This window comes from Sardina pilchardus, chromosome 3, assembly GCF_963854185.1.
Source record: "Sardina pilchardus chromosome 3, fSarPil1.1, whole genome shotgun sequence".
In the NCBI taxonomy this organism is placed as follows: domain Eukaryota; kingdom Metazoa; phylum Chordata; class Actinopteri; order Clupeiformes; family Clupeidae; genus Sardina; species Sardina pilchardus.
Genome location: NC_084996.1, coordinates 26,394,558 through 26,409,446, shown reverse-complemented (window position 1 = coordinate 26,409,446; position 14,889 = coordinate 26,394,558). Strand labels below are relative to the sequence as shown.

At 48.5% G+C, this 14,889-nt stretch overlaps 1 protein-coding gene across 1 annotated transcript in view; it reads right to left on the bottom strand.

Moving 5' to 3' along the window:
* Positions 1-107: 107 nt before the first annotated feature.
* Positions 108-14,889, bottom strand: part of LOC134077159 (protein FAM171A2) — an 18,226-nt gene continuing 3,444 nt past the window's right edge. The window contains exons 4-8 of the mRNA XM_062532586.1: positions 11,075-11,227; positions 10,017-10,196; positions 8,455-8,568; positions 7,245-7,371; positions 108-6,807 (exon numbers count right to left, since the gene is read on the bottom strand). Coding sequence (XP_062388570.1) covers positions 5,190-6,807; positions 7,245-7,371; positions 8,455-8,568; positions 10,017-10,196; positions 11,075-11,227 — 2,192 coding nt within the window. The 3' untranslated portion in view covers positions 108-5,189. The remainder of the gene's footprint in view (positions 6,808-7,244; positions 7,372-8,454; positions 8,569-10,016; positions 10,197-11,074; positions 11,228-14,889) is intronic.

The window sequence follows — 14,889 nt, the reverse complement described above, 5'->3', positions numbered from 1 at the left end:
AAGAGGAGGGTGATAGCTAGTCATGATGTAGGTCTATCCTTGAAAGGAAAACTCAATCAAATAAGTGTAAACAAATTTGTTTTATTTTTTTATGAATGTACAGAATCAAATGCCATAACTTATATCATATTTTTTTTTACAAACATTTAGGCTATATAGTTTTCACTGAATGCTTATCAATGAATTATTTATTCTATCTTCTCACTTAAAATTTCAATAGAATCCCATTACTTTAAGCCAACCAGTCAACAAGTGAAATGGCTTATTTTTTCGTCCTGAATTTTTTAGGCAAACTATAGCCACAACAACATAGTATGAAAATGCCATCCAAACAAACCTACTTACATACTGGGAAACAAGGTCACCCGCAACCACATCACAAGGTCACCCGCAACCACATCACATACTGTAGCTCAACAAAGTACACCATGTGCACGAGGATGTAGGACCTGTCAGTCATCGGGAGAACAATACAGGGGATTTCAAGTGATGGCCTGTCAATCATTCTCAGAGTTGGTGGAAGTGAAACCCAACCCACTCCATGATTCCTGTTCATGAGATGCCTACGTCAAGCTCTGTGATAATGAACCCATAAGGTATATTTAGTTTATTTTCCAATGGGGAGCATTTTGAGGTCTCTAAGTACTTTCTGAGTGAGTAATTCGTCTCAGACTAATAAATGTGATGGAAACCTACTCATGGAGCATCATAGCTCGATTGCTGCATGCCTGCATTTCAACTGTGCAAAACACAGTGGAGAGTGCTTCAGAAATACACTGGTTGGACAAGTGGCATCGTAACACCTTTGTGGAATGGAACGTGCAGTGGTGGGTCAAGGCTACTAGACGGACACACACTGATGTGCAAATTGTGTGTGTGTGTGTGTGTGTTTGTGTGAGAGAGAGAGAGACCAAATTATAGTGATGCAGTTTGACTGTGACATAGTTGATTACTAATGATGGTTCATTTGATTCAAATATGAAAAGAGGTTTTGGTGTAAAATGACCGTGATTGTTTTAACTCTGAGGTCATAATATGGAATTGTGTTTGTTTGTTTTTAACAATATTTGATGCACTTCTGTACATAGTCAGTCTGGTATTAGGAATTACAAAAGCGTTTTTACAGCTCACTGCCAGTGATGCAGATTTGTTAGGTTGGGCAATGGGGTTTATCAAGACCATCATTATCATAGTGAAAGCTGATGTAACGGTATGATCCAGCTTTCAGAATCATGGCTGGATTCCAGGCCAGGGCTACTGGGCCAGACGCAGGTGTCCATAGTTATGAACACACTGTGAGCTTCCACAGTCCTCTGCACTCCGTACTGGTGCTCTGAGGGGATGGACTATATGCCACAGACAGCTCTTTAGCCAGCTCCTACAGTATATCTCCAGTCGAGGGTCAGCTGTGTTCTAACGGCACCTTCTGTTATGTTCCGCGCCTTTCGTGCTCACTTGGACAATAAGCATCTTGTTGATGTCCAACATGGCAACTCTTTATTCAACACATAAATCCTTCAGCGTCTTAACATCTTCATTAACTCTGTGCCACACCCAACCGGGTCTGCGTAAACAGGGAACACTAAAGCGATAATAGCCACCACAACACAGCTGACGTTCCACCCGAAATATGCGAGCTTACTGAAGAGGCCTTCCAGGAAGAGGTTGGGGTTCTGAGGAGTTCTCAGACACAGTGCTGGCTCTCCATCCCAGGTAAGAAATGATTGGTAGAAATTCAGCAGATCTCCTCAAGCAGATCCTCAAGACTACTCACGCTACCAGCTACAGTAGAAATGACAAGGGACGTTTTGTCCAGCTACCCCCCCTAAACGCTACCCATAAAAGCATCCATGGTGAAGTTCAACAAAGTCATCGGTTTGGGTGACATCATATTGCATTTTCAGATGATTATCAAAGGGTGTGTTTACACTGCACACATCCCTGCAAGTTCAGCACCAACAGAGAGAGGGAAGGAAGAAACAGATAGTGAGAGAGAGAGAGAGTGAAAGAAAGAGAGGAGAGAGAGAAAACAATCAGTAAACAATCAGAGGAAGAAATTACCAGAAGAAACAAGTGAACATCTGGGAAGGACTAAACACCTGGAGAGGATCCACATGGAGTTCACAGTACTGAAATGTAACTGGCAGTGATGAATATCGACATTAGTCTTCAGAAGCACACACCGTCGGACTTAAAATGTCTGAAGATGTTGTCCTTAACATGTTTGTTTGAGAGGGTGAGGGAGCTCGGGGACAAAAAAATCAATGGCTTCAGAAGGACTCCTCCACTTAAACTTGGCATCCTGACTTGGGGACATTTCAGTACTTGGGGACATTTCAGTACTTGGGGACATTTCAGTACTCGGGCAACTGAACTCAGTGCAGCTGCTGATGTGACATAACTGTGGCCTCCACCACCATGCAGAAGAACGCCTCCACCACACAACGATGCCTGATGATCAGATCCTACTCTACTGTACACACAGCGGCCTATATCATGCACATATAATCTATGATACATATACACAGAGTCCCAGAACAGCAAAGCGTGTTCCCACCAGTTGGCATTTTCCGCCCCATTCTATTCTTGAGACTCACAATGGCTAAGCGATGCGACAGAGGTCAAAGGGCACATCTGAGCACATCTATAATACCCCGGACAGCAGCTAGCCTTGAACCACATCCGGCGCTAACGTGGGCCAGATCTGGCCCAGGCCTAGCCCTGCTCCACTGAGCACACAGTCATCTGCTATCTACGTCAATACCAGGCGCGACCAAAAGCTACGATATGGCAAAAAAGGTTTGTGTCATTCTCTCAATTGCATACCCCTTTGTCACTCCTTGAAGTAAGTAGATTATCAAGTGCAGGGTAACAAATTAAGTTACAAAGCAAAACATTACACTAATATTTGTGTCTGTTACACTGTACTCAACATTCCAGATACATCACAGCAAGGTTTATGTCTAATATAAATAAAACGTTGGGGCAAGCTTTTGTTTGCCTATCCCTTGTCACGATGTAAATAAAAACTGTGAAGTACAGTGTCACTCAGCTCAGTTATAAAGACAAACACTATACTGATAGTTAGCATTTGCATTAGTGTGATGCATTGTAATAAGTCGTCCAGACACAACACACCCAGGCTTATGCCTAATAAAGTATGGGTACACATTAGCCGTTCTTTGCCTCCATAGTCACACATAGCCAAAGTGCCACGACGGCCATGACACATCCTATCTGGTAACCGCGTGTCTTAAGTGCAGAAGGTGTTGGTCCTCTCTGTACCACGACGGCCATAACACATCTGGTAAACGCGTGTCTTAAGTGCAGAAGGTGTTGGTCCTCTCCTCGTGCCTCCTCTCCTCTCCTCTCCGTGCCCCTCCATCCCGGCGGTGTGTGTGGGACCAAGGCACTTCCAGAGAGATCTGTGGCCAGGCGGGTTGTTTGGATTGGTTTCATTTTTATACATTCATCATTTAAACCGTAGAGTCCATTACAGTATGGACGTGCATCCCAACGCAAACAATCAGTGACAAGGAAGTTTGCGGTAAATGCTCTGAGCTGATGAACTCGTAGGAAAGTTGTCTGTGAATATGAGAGATTAATTAAAGTACAAAAACTTTCGAAAGGTGTTGCCTGCCGTTTGTGTTGTCAAAACACTAGAGAGACAAAATGATGCAATTCTGATGCAACAGGGGAAAACTGATGTTCCCCTACGACTCTTCTGCATTTTAAGCATCTCTGTTCAGTTTCCTGTGATTGCAATATGTTTGTTTACCTTTTTCAGAACTAGAAAATATAATAAAATGAAAAAGTGATTCTTCATGCCAAAACATCTCATTGGCACTCTTTCTACAGTATGTACTGTATATACCAATCCAATCCCTTAAAAACTACATAAGTCTAGAAGTGTTTCCCTTAAAAACTACATTAGAGAAGAGTTCCTCTTTCAATAACAAAAACAGCGAGCTACACCTGTATCACACACTCTGTCTAGCTTCTATATTCTGGAACAGATCTTGCGTAGACGGGGACCAGACCTGTTTAACAGATCTATCGGGGTCTCTAGTGGAGCCGCCTTCAGGATTCATCCCAGGAGCTTTGAGTGCGTACTGTCATGCCTCTAATCCATCATCTGCAAGAGGGGACGCGACTCATAGATTCATATAACACCAGTGCAGCAGCCAGCTATATTTCAAACAGGAAAAGTGACAACCTTGAAAAAAGCACAAGACAACCTCAAAGAGTCACAGACAACTCAGCTCAGCCCAAAACACATGCCAAACTCAAAGACTCTTCTGTGAGACTGCAGTTTTGAATTCTGTCAAATACCATTCAAAGATAATTCTCAATAAATACAGACACCTACAGTATATTGGAGATTGAGGTGTGTACCAAAATGAAATGAAGCAACTACAACGAATTAATACAAATATGCACGTAGGCACACAGAGACAAAACAATGTTAACCTTGGCATGGGATGCTGTGTATATGTTTAGAGAAGGAACGTTTTTTGGGGATAGCTATATATTATACTGCATTTCAATTATGTATTTCAAATGTGGGTCTTCCCAAAACAAGTGAAAAATCTTCTCTAGTCTTCTCCAGAACAACAAAGGTCATCCTCTGGCTTCCACACTGTCTGTGAGGGTCATCACTGATGGCAATGTTTAGTCACCGTTGATTAAAACACCACTGGATCACTGAAACAAAGTAGCCTTTGAGATTCGTTTACATGTCCTGATGCAAGGAGAAACAGCTTCCATTTTGTGCTTCATTGCAGTGCATGTGTACATCCAAAAGGGAAGAGTAGGACTAGCCTGCAGGAGGGGAGATGTGGTTGTGATGTTTCCAAAAGGGAAGAGTAGGACTAGCCTGCAGGAGGGGAAACGTGGTTGTGATGTTTCCAAAAGGGAAGAGTAGGACTAGCCTGCAGGAGGGGAGATGTGGTTGTGATGTTTCCAAAATCTTGGTGGCTGACTGTGAATGTTTCCTGAAGCTTCTTTTTTTGACCTTACAGTTGGGTAGTGGATTAGTTGTGCTTGTGTGGACTTCATCTCAAGGCTTGCTTCAGAAAAAGTCCAGCTTCTCTTCGTGGCTTGGTCTCATCAGTGAAAAGAGAGAAGATTAAATGTCAATAGTGACCCTGTGTGATCCCAGAGTGACCTTTTGTCTCCATGGCGATGCTTTATTTCTTGGGGTGGAACACCATGAGCGGCCTCTCCTCGTGCCGTTGCCATGGACTCTTCTTGTTCCCGTCCTTGTCGTCAGGGTCGTCTTCGGGACTGGTGATGGAATCGCGCCGCGACTCGCTGTTGTTGCTGCTGCGCGAGCTGTTGCCGCGGCTGCGACCTTTACGGGCGATGGGTGACCCCCGGGGGTCGTCCGGCCCCTCGTCCAGGAGCGGCGTCAGCGGGTTCTCCAGCGGAGAACTGGCGCCCATGCGGGCCACGCCCCCGCTCAGCTCCAGGGCGTCCTGATAGGCCAGTTTGGAGTAGGGCTTGACCCCGCCGCCGCCGGCGCTGCCGTGACCCTTGCGGTGGCCGGTGCCCGAGCGCTCGTCCTTGCCGTTGTCCTTGCTCTTGCGCGGGCCGGACGAGTAGGACAGCGGCTTGCGCTCCAGGCGGTCCTGGCTCTCCTGCGACAGCGTGTCGGGGCTGCAGTCTTTGCTGCTGCTGCTGGGCTGCTGGGTGCTGCTGTTGTGGGTGGAGGTGGAGAGGGTGGTGGGGGTGGAGTGCGAGGACATGTGCATCATGGCGTGCGCGCCCAGCTCGGAGGCGGAGCCCACGTCGATGTAGGAGTGGCGCACGTGCGCGTTGGCGCGGCCGTCCATGGAGATGAACCAGGCGCGCGGGTGCTGCTTCACGCCCAGCTCCAGAAGCTTCTTCTCCGTCAGCGCCTGCAGCTCGCCGTTCATCTGCGCCATGGTGGAGTCGTTGAACAGCACCGGGATGTGGACCGAGCCGCCCGGACCCGTGGACGCCCAGCTGCTGCCCTCCGAGTCGTCCGGCGACGAGCCTCCGTGCTGCGCCTGCTGATGCGCCCCCTGCCCCTGGTGGCTCCCGCCCATGGCTCCTCCTTGCCCGTCCTTGTCCCGCTCCGACATGGGCTGCCCGTCTTTGCCCGCTTCTCCCGAGCCGAACTCGGAGGACAGGCGCATGTAGTGGGCGGGGATGACCAGTGTGGGCACCATGCTGCGGTAGATGTTCTCCTTCATCTGGTCCAGCGAGCTGCAGAAGATGATCTGGCCCGGCTGCGTGTTGAGCGAGGTGGGCCGGGCCAGGTGGTCCGCGGCCTGGGACACCTGGGAATATTCCGGAGGCTTGTCGGGCGGCGGGGACGGCGGCTCCGAGGTGTAGCCGCGGTTGTCGTTGGCGTTGGCGTTCCTGCGGTGCTCTTTGTCCTCGCTGGCGCCATAGGGGCGTCCGTACTCGTCGCGGATGGCGGGCGGCTCCAGCGAGACGGTCTCGGTGGCGCGGTGCACCTTCATAGGGAAGCTCTCGCCCTTGCCCGCGCCCTTGCCCGCACCCTTGCCCGCGCCCTTGGAGCCCTTGCTCTTGGAGTGGCGCAGCTTGTGCGCGGGCACGTGCTTGGAGAAGTCGTCGCGGGCGCTCTTGTGGTCCCGGGAGGGCGAGGCGTCGGAGCGGATGGCGTCCTGGTCGCCGCTGGACGTGCCAGGCTCGGGGTGCCCGCCGCAGATGATGTTGAGGCGGGACATGGAGGTGCCCTGGTCTCGCCGCGCCCCGCTCAGACCCGCAGAGCTCTGGAGTTTACCCTGCTGACGACGCGGCTTCAGACAGCGCCTCCTACAGGCACAACAGGAGGGGAGCACGCCATCAGACATCAAGAAATAACCACAACATCATACATGTTCCATTCAACAACACTCAGTTTTGTATAACACTAATCCTTATCGCTTCTGTGGGTGTGACAGCGCCTCCTACAGGCACAACAGGAGCGGAGCAAGCCATCAGACATCAAGAAATGACCACAACATCATACATGTTCAAACTCACATTTTGAGTAGAGGAGGATGCAGAGGAGCACGAGCACACACACACACACACACACACACACACACACACACACACATGCACACACACACACACACACACACACACACACACACACACACAGGTTACCTGTAGTAGTAGAGCAGGACACAGAGGAGCACGAGCACCAGCAGGGCGAGCGATGCACACACACACACACACACACACACACACACACACACACTAGTCACCTGCAGTAGTAGAGCAGGACGCAGAGGAGCACGAGCACCAGCAGGGCGAGCGATGCCAGGATGGACAGTAGGAAGAGCGTGTGGTACGCCGTGATGTCACGCAGCCCCGGGTGACCCAGACCGGACCCTGCACAACACAAACACAACCAGAACCAGAACCGGCCGTGAGGACCAGGACCAGGACTAGGACCAGAACCAGGAGCAAGACTACTCCCAAAACCATGATTGCTAATTAACTAAAGCCTACCTTACACTGACAAGATTTGGGAAAGATTCTTGAAAGATTGTAGTCTTTTAAATATTGCCCGTCATTCAAACTTTACTCAAAAGACTACAATCTTTCAAGAATCTTTCCCAAATCTTGTCAGTGTAAGGTAGGCTTAAGTTAACAACTTTGTTGGTTGCAATGCAATTTCTCATTGCCAACCAACTAAAAACAGGTTAGCAACTATGGTTTTGGGAAACACACCCCATGTTGGTCAGCCACGGTTCCTGTATAGCCTACCTTAATATTGTATTACATGTATTAGTGTATTTCGGGACAGGTGATGGAATCGCGCCGCGACTCAATAGTGTATTATTTTCCAACAAACTAAACAGCTGAAAAATGTCTCGTCCAGATGAAGCTACTGCGAGGCTAGACCAGAGCTAATGTGCGGTCAGATTTCTGTGAGTGATTGCTCCCAATCATGCTAATCGCCCATTAGCCTACTGGACAACACACTCCATGAGCTCTTCTGTGGTTTGGTGCCTTGATTATTTATTCATGAACTGGATCATTAGAGAGACATCATCAACCTCATTTGACAGACTTCAAGCGAGATGGAGGGAATAAGAGCAGAGAGAGAGAAGGAGAAAGGGTAAGAAGGGGTGAAGAGAGAGAGAGAGAGAGAGAGAGAGAGAAAGAGAGCAGGTTTACTTGCACTATAGGGAGTCAGGGATGGAGGGATGTAGAGAGAGAGGGGATAGATAGAGAGAGAGAGAGAGAGAGAGAGAGAGAGAGAGAGAGAGAGAGAGAGAGAGAGAGAGAGAGAGGAGAGAGCATATTTACCTGCAGTATAGGGAGTCAGGGATGGAGGGATGTTGAGAGAGAGGCAAAGAGGATATAGAGAAAGGGAGGGAGAGATTGAGAGAGAGCGAGAGAGAGCGAGAGAGAGAGAGAGAGAGAGAGAGAGAGAGAGAGCAAGAGAGAGAGAGAGAGACCATGTACCTGCAGCAGAGGGGAAAGCCGCCACCCAGTATCCCAGCTTAGAGGCCATGAACTCCCAGGTGAGCTGTGTCCCTTCTCTCTTGATGTAGCCGGTCCCATTCCGCAGCCACACACCTGCAACACCAGCAACAGAGCTTAGAGGAGCTTGTTTACCTGTGCTAGTGTGTGTTTACCTGTCTTGCTGTGGTAGTGTGTGCTTACCTGTGGTAGCGTGTGTTTACCTGTCTTGCTGTGGTAGTGTGTGCTTACCTGTGGTGATATGGTAGTGTGTGTTTACCTGTGCTAGTGTGTGTTTACCTGTGCTGCTGTGCTAGTGTAGTGTGTGTTTACCTGTGCTGCTGTGGTTGTGTAGTGTGTGTTTACCTGTGCTGCTGTGGTTGTGTAGTGTGTGTTTACCTGTGCTGCTGTGGTAGTGTAGTGTGTGTTTACCTGTGCTGCTGTGCTAGTGTGTGTTTACTTGTGCTGCTGTGGCTGTGTAGTGTGTGTTTACCTGTGCTGCTGTGCTAGTGTGTGTTTATCTGTGCTGCTGTGGTTGTGTAGTGTGTGTTTACCTGTGCTGCTGTGGTAGAGTAGTGTGTGTTTACCTGTGCTGCTGTGCTAGTGTGTGTTTACCTGTGCTGCTGTGGTTGTGTAGTGTGTGTTTACCTGTGCTGCTGTGGGTGTGTAGTGTGTGTTTACCTGTGCTGCTGTGCTAGTGTAGTGTGTGTTTACCTGTGCTGCTGTGCTAGTGTGTGTTTACCTGTGCTGCTGTGGTAGAGTAGTGTGTGTTTACCTGTGCTGCTGTGGTCGTGTAGTGTGTGTGTTTACCTGTGCTGCTGTGGTAGTGTAGTGTATGTTTACCTTTGCTGCTGTGCTAGTGTGTGTTTACCTGTGCTGCTGTGGTAGAGTAGTGTGTGTTTACCTGTGCTGCTGTGGTAGTGTAGTGTGTGTTTACCTGTGCTGCTGTGCTAGTGTGTGTTTACCTGTGCTGCTGTGGTAGTGTAGTGTGTGTTTACCTGTGCTGCTGTGGTAGTGTAGTGTGTGTTTACCTGTGCTGCTGTGCTAGTGTAGTGTGTGTTTACCTGTGCTGCTGTGCTAGTGTGTGTTTATCTGTGCTGCTGTGGTCATGTGTGTTTACCTGTGCTGCTGTGCTAGTGTGTGTTTATCTGTGCTAGTGTGTGTTTACCTGTGCTGCTGTGCTAGTGTGTGTTTATCTGTGCTGCTGTGCTAGTGTGTGTTTACCTGTGCTGCTGTGGTAGAGTAGTGTGTGTTTACCTGTGCTGCTGTGGTAGTGTAGTGTGTGTTTACCTGTGCTGCTGTGGTAGTGTGTTTACCTGTTTTGCTGTGGTAGTGTAGTGTGTGTTTACCTGTGCTGCTGTGGTAGTGTAGTGTGTGTTTACCTGTGCTGCTGTGGTAGTGTGTGTTTACCTGTGCTGCTGTGGTAGAGTAGTGTGTGTTTACCTGTGCTGCTGTGGTTGTGTAGTGTGTGTTTACCTGTGCTGCTGTGGTTGTGTAGTGTGTGTTTATCTGTGCTACTGTGCTAGTGTGTGTTTACCTGTGCTGCTGTGGTAGTGTGTGTTTACCTGTGCTGCCGTGGTAGACCCACACAGGTATGCTGGTGGGGCTGCGGAGGCGTGAGTCGGAGGGCAGGGGGACGGACATGTGGAACGGCTCAGTGACCGGCACGGCTCGGCCCTCGCGGTCAAACAGCTGGACGCTCACCGCCGCCACTGCCGTCAGCTCCGTCCAGTCACTCTCCACTCCTGGACACGGATTACAAACACACACACACACACACACACACACACCACACACACACACACATACACACACGCATGCACGCACATACACACATACAGGTACACACACACACACAGGCACACACACACACGGTGGCATGTACGCACGCACACATACACACACACGTACACACACAGAAATACACAGACACGCATGCACACACACACACACACACACACACCAAATATACACACACAATACACAGTTTCACTTCAGTAATTTAGCTTTTTCCTCCAACATGTCTGGATGTCTCTGTGTTTCTTCTTCACCTGTGCTGTTATTCACCTGTGTGTGCCAGGCTCTCAACTGTGCTGTTGGGCTATTCATCTGTGCTGTTGTCTGTGCTATTCACCTGTGTGTGCTGTTCACCTGTGCTATTGTGCTATTCACCTGTCTGTCTCTGCTATTCACCTGTGTGTGCTTTTTACCTGTGCTGTTGAGTTATTCACCTGTCTGTCTCTGCTATTCACCTGTGTGTGCTTTTTACCTGTGCTGTTGAGCTATTCACCTGTCTGTCTCTGCTATTCACCTGTGTGTGCCAGGCTCTCATCTGTGCTGTTGTGTGTGCTATTCACCTGTGCGTGCTGTTCACCTGTGCTTTTGTGCTATTCACCTGTGCGTGCTGTTTACCTGTGCTGTTATCCACCTGTGCGTGCTGTTCACCTGTGCTGTTATTCACCTGTGTGTGCTGTTTACATGTGCTGTTGTGCTATTCACCTGTGTGTGCTGTTTACCTGTGCTGTTGTGCTGTTCACCTGTGCTGTTATTCACCTGTGAGTGCTGTATACCTGTGCTGTTATTCACCTGTGCTGTTATTCACCTGTGTGTGCCCGGCTCTCACCTGTGCTGTTGAGCTCCACCCCCAGCAGGTAGGGGAAGCTGGCCAGCTCGTCGTGCGCCATGGTGGTAGTGAGGACGGCCGACACGTGGGCGTAGGAGGAGTTTAGCGCCAGCGCGCGCCGCTGCAGCTGCACACGAGGCTGGTTCCGCACCCCTGCACACAGCACACAGCACACAGAGGGGCGGGCATCAGCAGGGCGCGGCGGGCACACTAGTCTCTAGTCTAGTCTCTAGGCACTCTAATCTAGTCTAGTCTAGTCTCTAGGCACTCTAATCTAGTCTAGTCTAGTTTCTAGGCACTCTAATCTAGTCTAGTCTAGTCTCTAGGCACTCTAGTCTAGGTAATACTAGGTCCCCCTGTAACGGACGAGGCGGGGCGGGCACTCTAGTCTAGGTAATACTAGTCCCCTCTGTAACAGATGCCAGCTAGCTTAGCTGTGCGTGTAGAACGCTACAGTAGTAAACCTCACTCCCCGACGCCTCAGGAGTGCTGCTGGCATGAAAGTTAGCAGCCTGGGCTTTTAGCTGGATTGTTAGCACGCTCGACTCCCGATCCGAGGTGCTGCTGTTTCATGGGTTTGAATCCGGGCGTGTGCAGGGCTGGAGCGTGGTGGTTCAACACAACGCAGATTACACCTCTACTTAAAGTTGCCGTTGGCAAGATGTGTTTGATCATATTCACTGAAACCGACAGTATGCTCTGACAGAACAACAACAACAAAATAACAAGTTTCTACCTCCACCTAGAGCCTGTTATTTGTTTTGCAAAACTCCACCGCTTCAGGTTCTTCTGGTCCAACAAGCGCAGGGCTATATGATCATTGGCAGATCTGACTCTCAATCACAGTTTGTGCACAGTCACTAACGAGCACAAACTCGATGGGAGGGTGCTAGGTGGTCGTGGGGGCGAGGCATGAGAGTTGTATACATTCAAAATGTTGGCCCCTCAATCTGCCAGACGTGCCAACGGCAGCTCTAAAGCTGAACAGACACTGTGCAATTTTGGCACCATTTTAGCTCTAAATCAATCAGATCCGACAAGCTGTCGACTCAGGCCGAGGTCCTGTCCGATTTATCATGTAGTTTGAGCAGGCTCACAACGCCTGAGTAGAGGACGCAGTGACTGTTGCGGATCATAACGGAACCTATGATACTTTACGGAACTTGGCGACTTCACTGGGTTAAATTGAGACAGGAAATCAGGAAGTGGAGTGTTCATGTAGTCTGAATGATAACACCAGTGGTGCACAGGGTGTACAGAACTGCCAGCTCTAATAGTATTTTTTAGGAATGAAAAAAAAAAACACACAATGCTGTTTTTCTGAGGCCCACATGTTCCTTTGACATGTTATAATATGAAAATAAACCATTATAATCCATATACAGTATTTCTCATAAATGGCCAGAGATTGTCTTCAATTCATGTTCCTGTTTACCCACCTTTCTTCAGTAAACCTGACTTGACAGTCCATTTTACATGTGAGGCCATATGTCTGCTCATCTCAGAGGTTGCTAATGAAATGGGCTTGCTGTGTGTCTGTGGTTACTAAAATGGGCTTCCATGTGGTTTGGATTATTTGATACTAAACTGGGTTTCCTGTGTCTGTGGTTTGGTTTATTTGATAAAAGAGCCCCAAAAAGTTCCCAATGGAAACGAACAAGCAGAACTGCAGCTGTTGCTATGGAGACAGAGGCTGGAAATGGATCAGTCAGGAGAATGAACTGAGGGTTCAACAACAACAGAGGGGTGTGAATGGGACACAGGAGTTTGGGAGAGAGGGAGAGAGAGGAAGGTGAGAACGGATAGTGAGTGGGAGTTAGGGACAAAAAGAAGATGGGAGGGGAGAGAGAGAGAGAAAGGTGAGAAAGGATAGCGAGTGGGAGTTAGGGAGAGAGAGAGAGAGAGAGAGAGAAGGAGGGAGAGGAGAGGGAGAGAGCGGGAGGAACGGGGAAAGGGAGATGGGAGATGGGTTAGGAGGAGAGGTGTGGAAAAAGAGAATGGCAGAATAGCAGGAAGAATGAAAGAGAGCAGTAGAGAGGATGGGACGGAGGCAGTGGCGTCGTGCCCACACAATTAGGGCTGCATGTACCCACCCGCCCAAAATCACAAGATTTCCATTTTTCCAAAGTGGCGCTTCATTTCAACGCATTGCTATTAGCTTATCAGACGGCTGTCAAAGAGTCATCCACTCATTACTAGGTTACGAGATTAAATAATACATTCCCTCAGTAGAATCCCATCTGACATGACATGCCTAATTTATTTATTTATTTTTTATCTTGTAAAAGGCTTTTAGAAAAATTCAGCTCAGCCCAGGAGGAGGGAGAGAGAGTGAAGCGTGGGTAGAGAGAGCAAAGATGGAGAGAATGATAGAAAGAGACAGAGAGAGAGAGAGAGTGAAAGAAGGAGAGAGAACCCAAACAAGCTAAGGCCGGGGTCCGATCAGGTGCCAAGAGAGGAGAAGGAAAAGACAAGGTGTGAATTTCAAAGAGACAGAAATAGCTCCACGCCGAGACAGAGAGAAGCAGGGATGGGTGACCATGAGGGAGACAGACTGTACCCGACGGGGGCAGATGGGGGATGGGGGTCAGACTGTACCCCGGGCAGATGGGGCAGATGGGGCAGATGGGGGGTGGGGGTGGGGGGGGGGGCTGTCATCCCACAGCTCTCTTTCCTACTGCTGTTGCTCATGACTTCCTCTAGCAATTTCTATCCCATGAGTCCATGACTAGGAATCATTTCACCTCACATTGATATGAGCTGCTGTGTGTTGATATGAGCTGCTGTGTGTGTGTGTGTGTGTTGATATGAACTGCTGTGTGTGTGTTGATATGAACTGCTGTGTGTGTGTTGATATGAACTGCTGTGTGTGTGTTGATATGAACTGCTGTGTGTGTGTTGATATGAGCTGCTGTGTGTTGATATGAACTGCTGTGTGTGTGTTGATATGAACTGCTGTGTGTGTGTTGATATGAACTGCTGTGTGTTGATATGAGCTGCTGTGTGTGTGTTGATATGAACTGCTGTGTGTTGATATGAGCTGCTGTGTGTGTGTTGATATGAACTGCTGTGTGTTGATATGAGCTGCTGTGTGTGTGTTCATATGAACTGCTGTGTGTGTGTTGATATGAACTGCTGTGTGTGTGTTGATATGAGCTGCTGTGTGTGTGTTGATATGAACTGCTGTGTGTGTGTTGATATGAGCTGCTGTGTGTTGATATGAGCTGCTGTGTGTGTGTTGGAGTGTATAATATGAGCTGCTTTGTGTCGGAGTGTGTGAGCTGCTGTGTGTTGACATGAGCTTGTGTGTGTTGGCGTGTGTGAGCTGTTGTGGATTAGAGTGTATGAGCCCAGCCCTGTCGTGGTGGATGAGCATCAGCACATGTTCTTCTCCACAGTAGTGATGCTGCAAATAACGGTGCCTATTTTACCTATACTGTATGCACTATACTCGTTGTTACCTCCGCCAAGCAGGTTATGCTTTCATCAGGGTTTGTTGGTTCGTTTGATTGTCTGTTTGTTCGCAAGATAACTAAAAAAATTATGGATGGATTTCGATTACATTTTCAGGGAAGGTCTGAAATAACCTAAGGATGAAACAATTACATTTTGGCAGTGATCTGTATCACCGTCTGGATGCAGGAGGCAGTTATGTGTTCTCTTGGCGGAGGTTTGTGATCTCTGAGTGCTTGTCTAGTTATTGTTGTATTATCCATACAAAGTGAAAAGAACCATGCTAATGATTATGATAATAATCTTCTCCATTTCTTTTGTACTACTACACAGTGTGCATATAGCACACTAAACACTGGTCC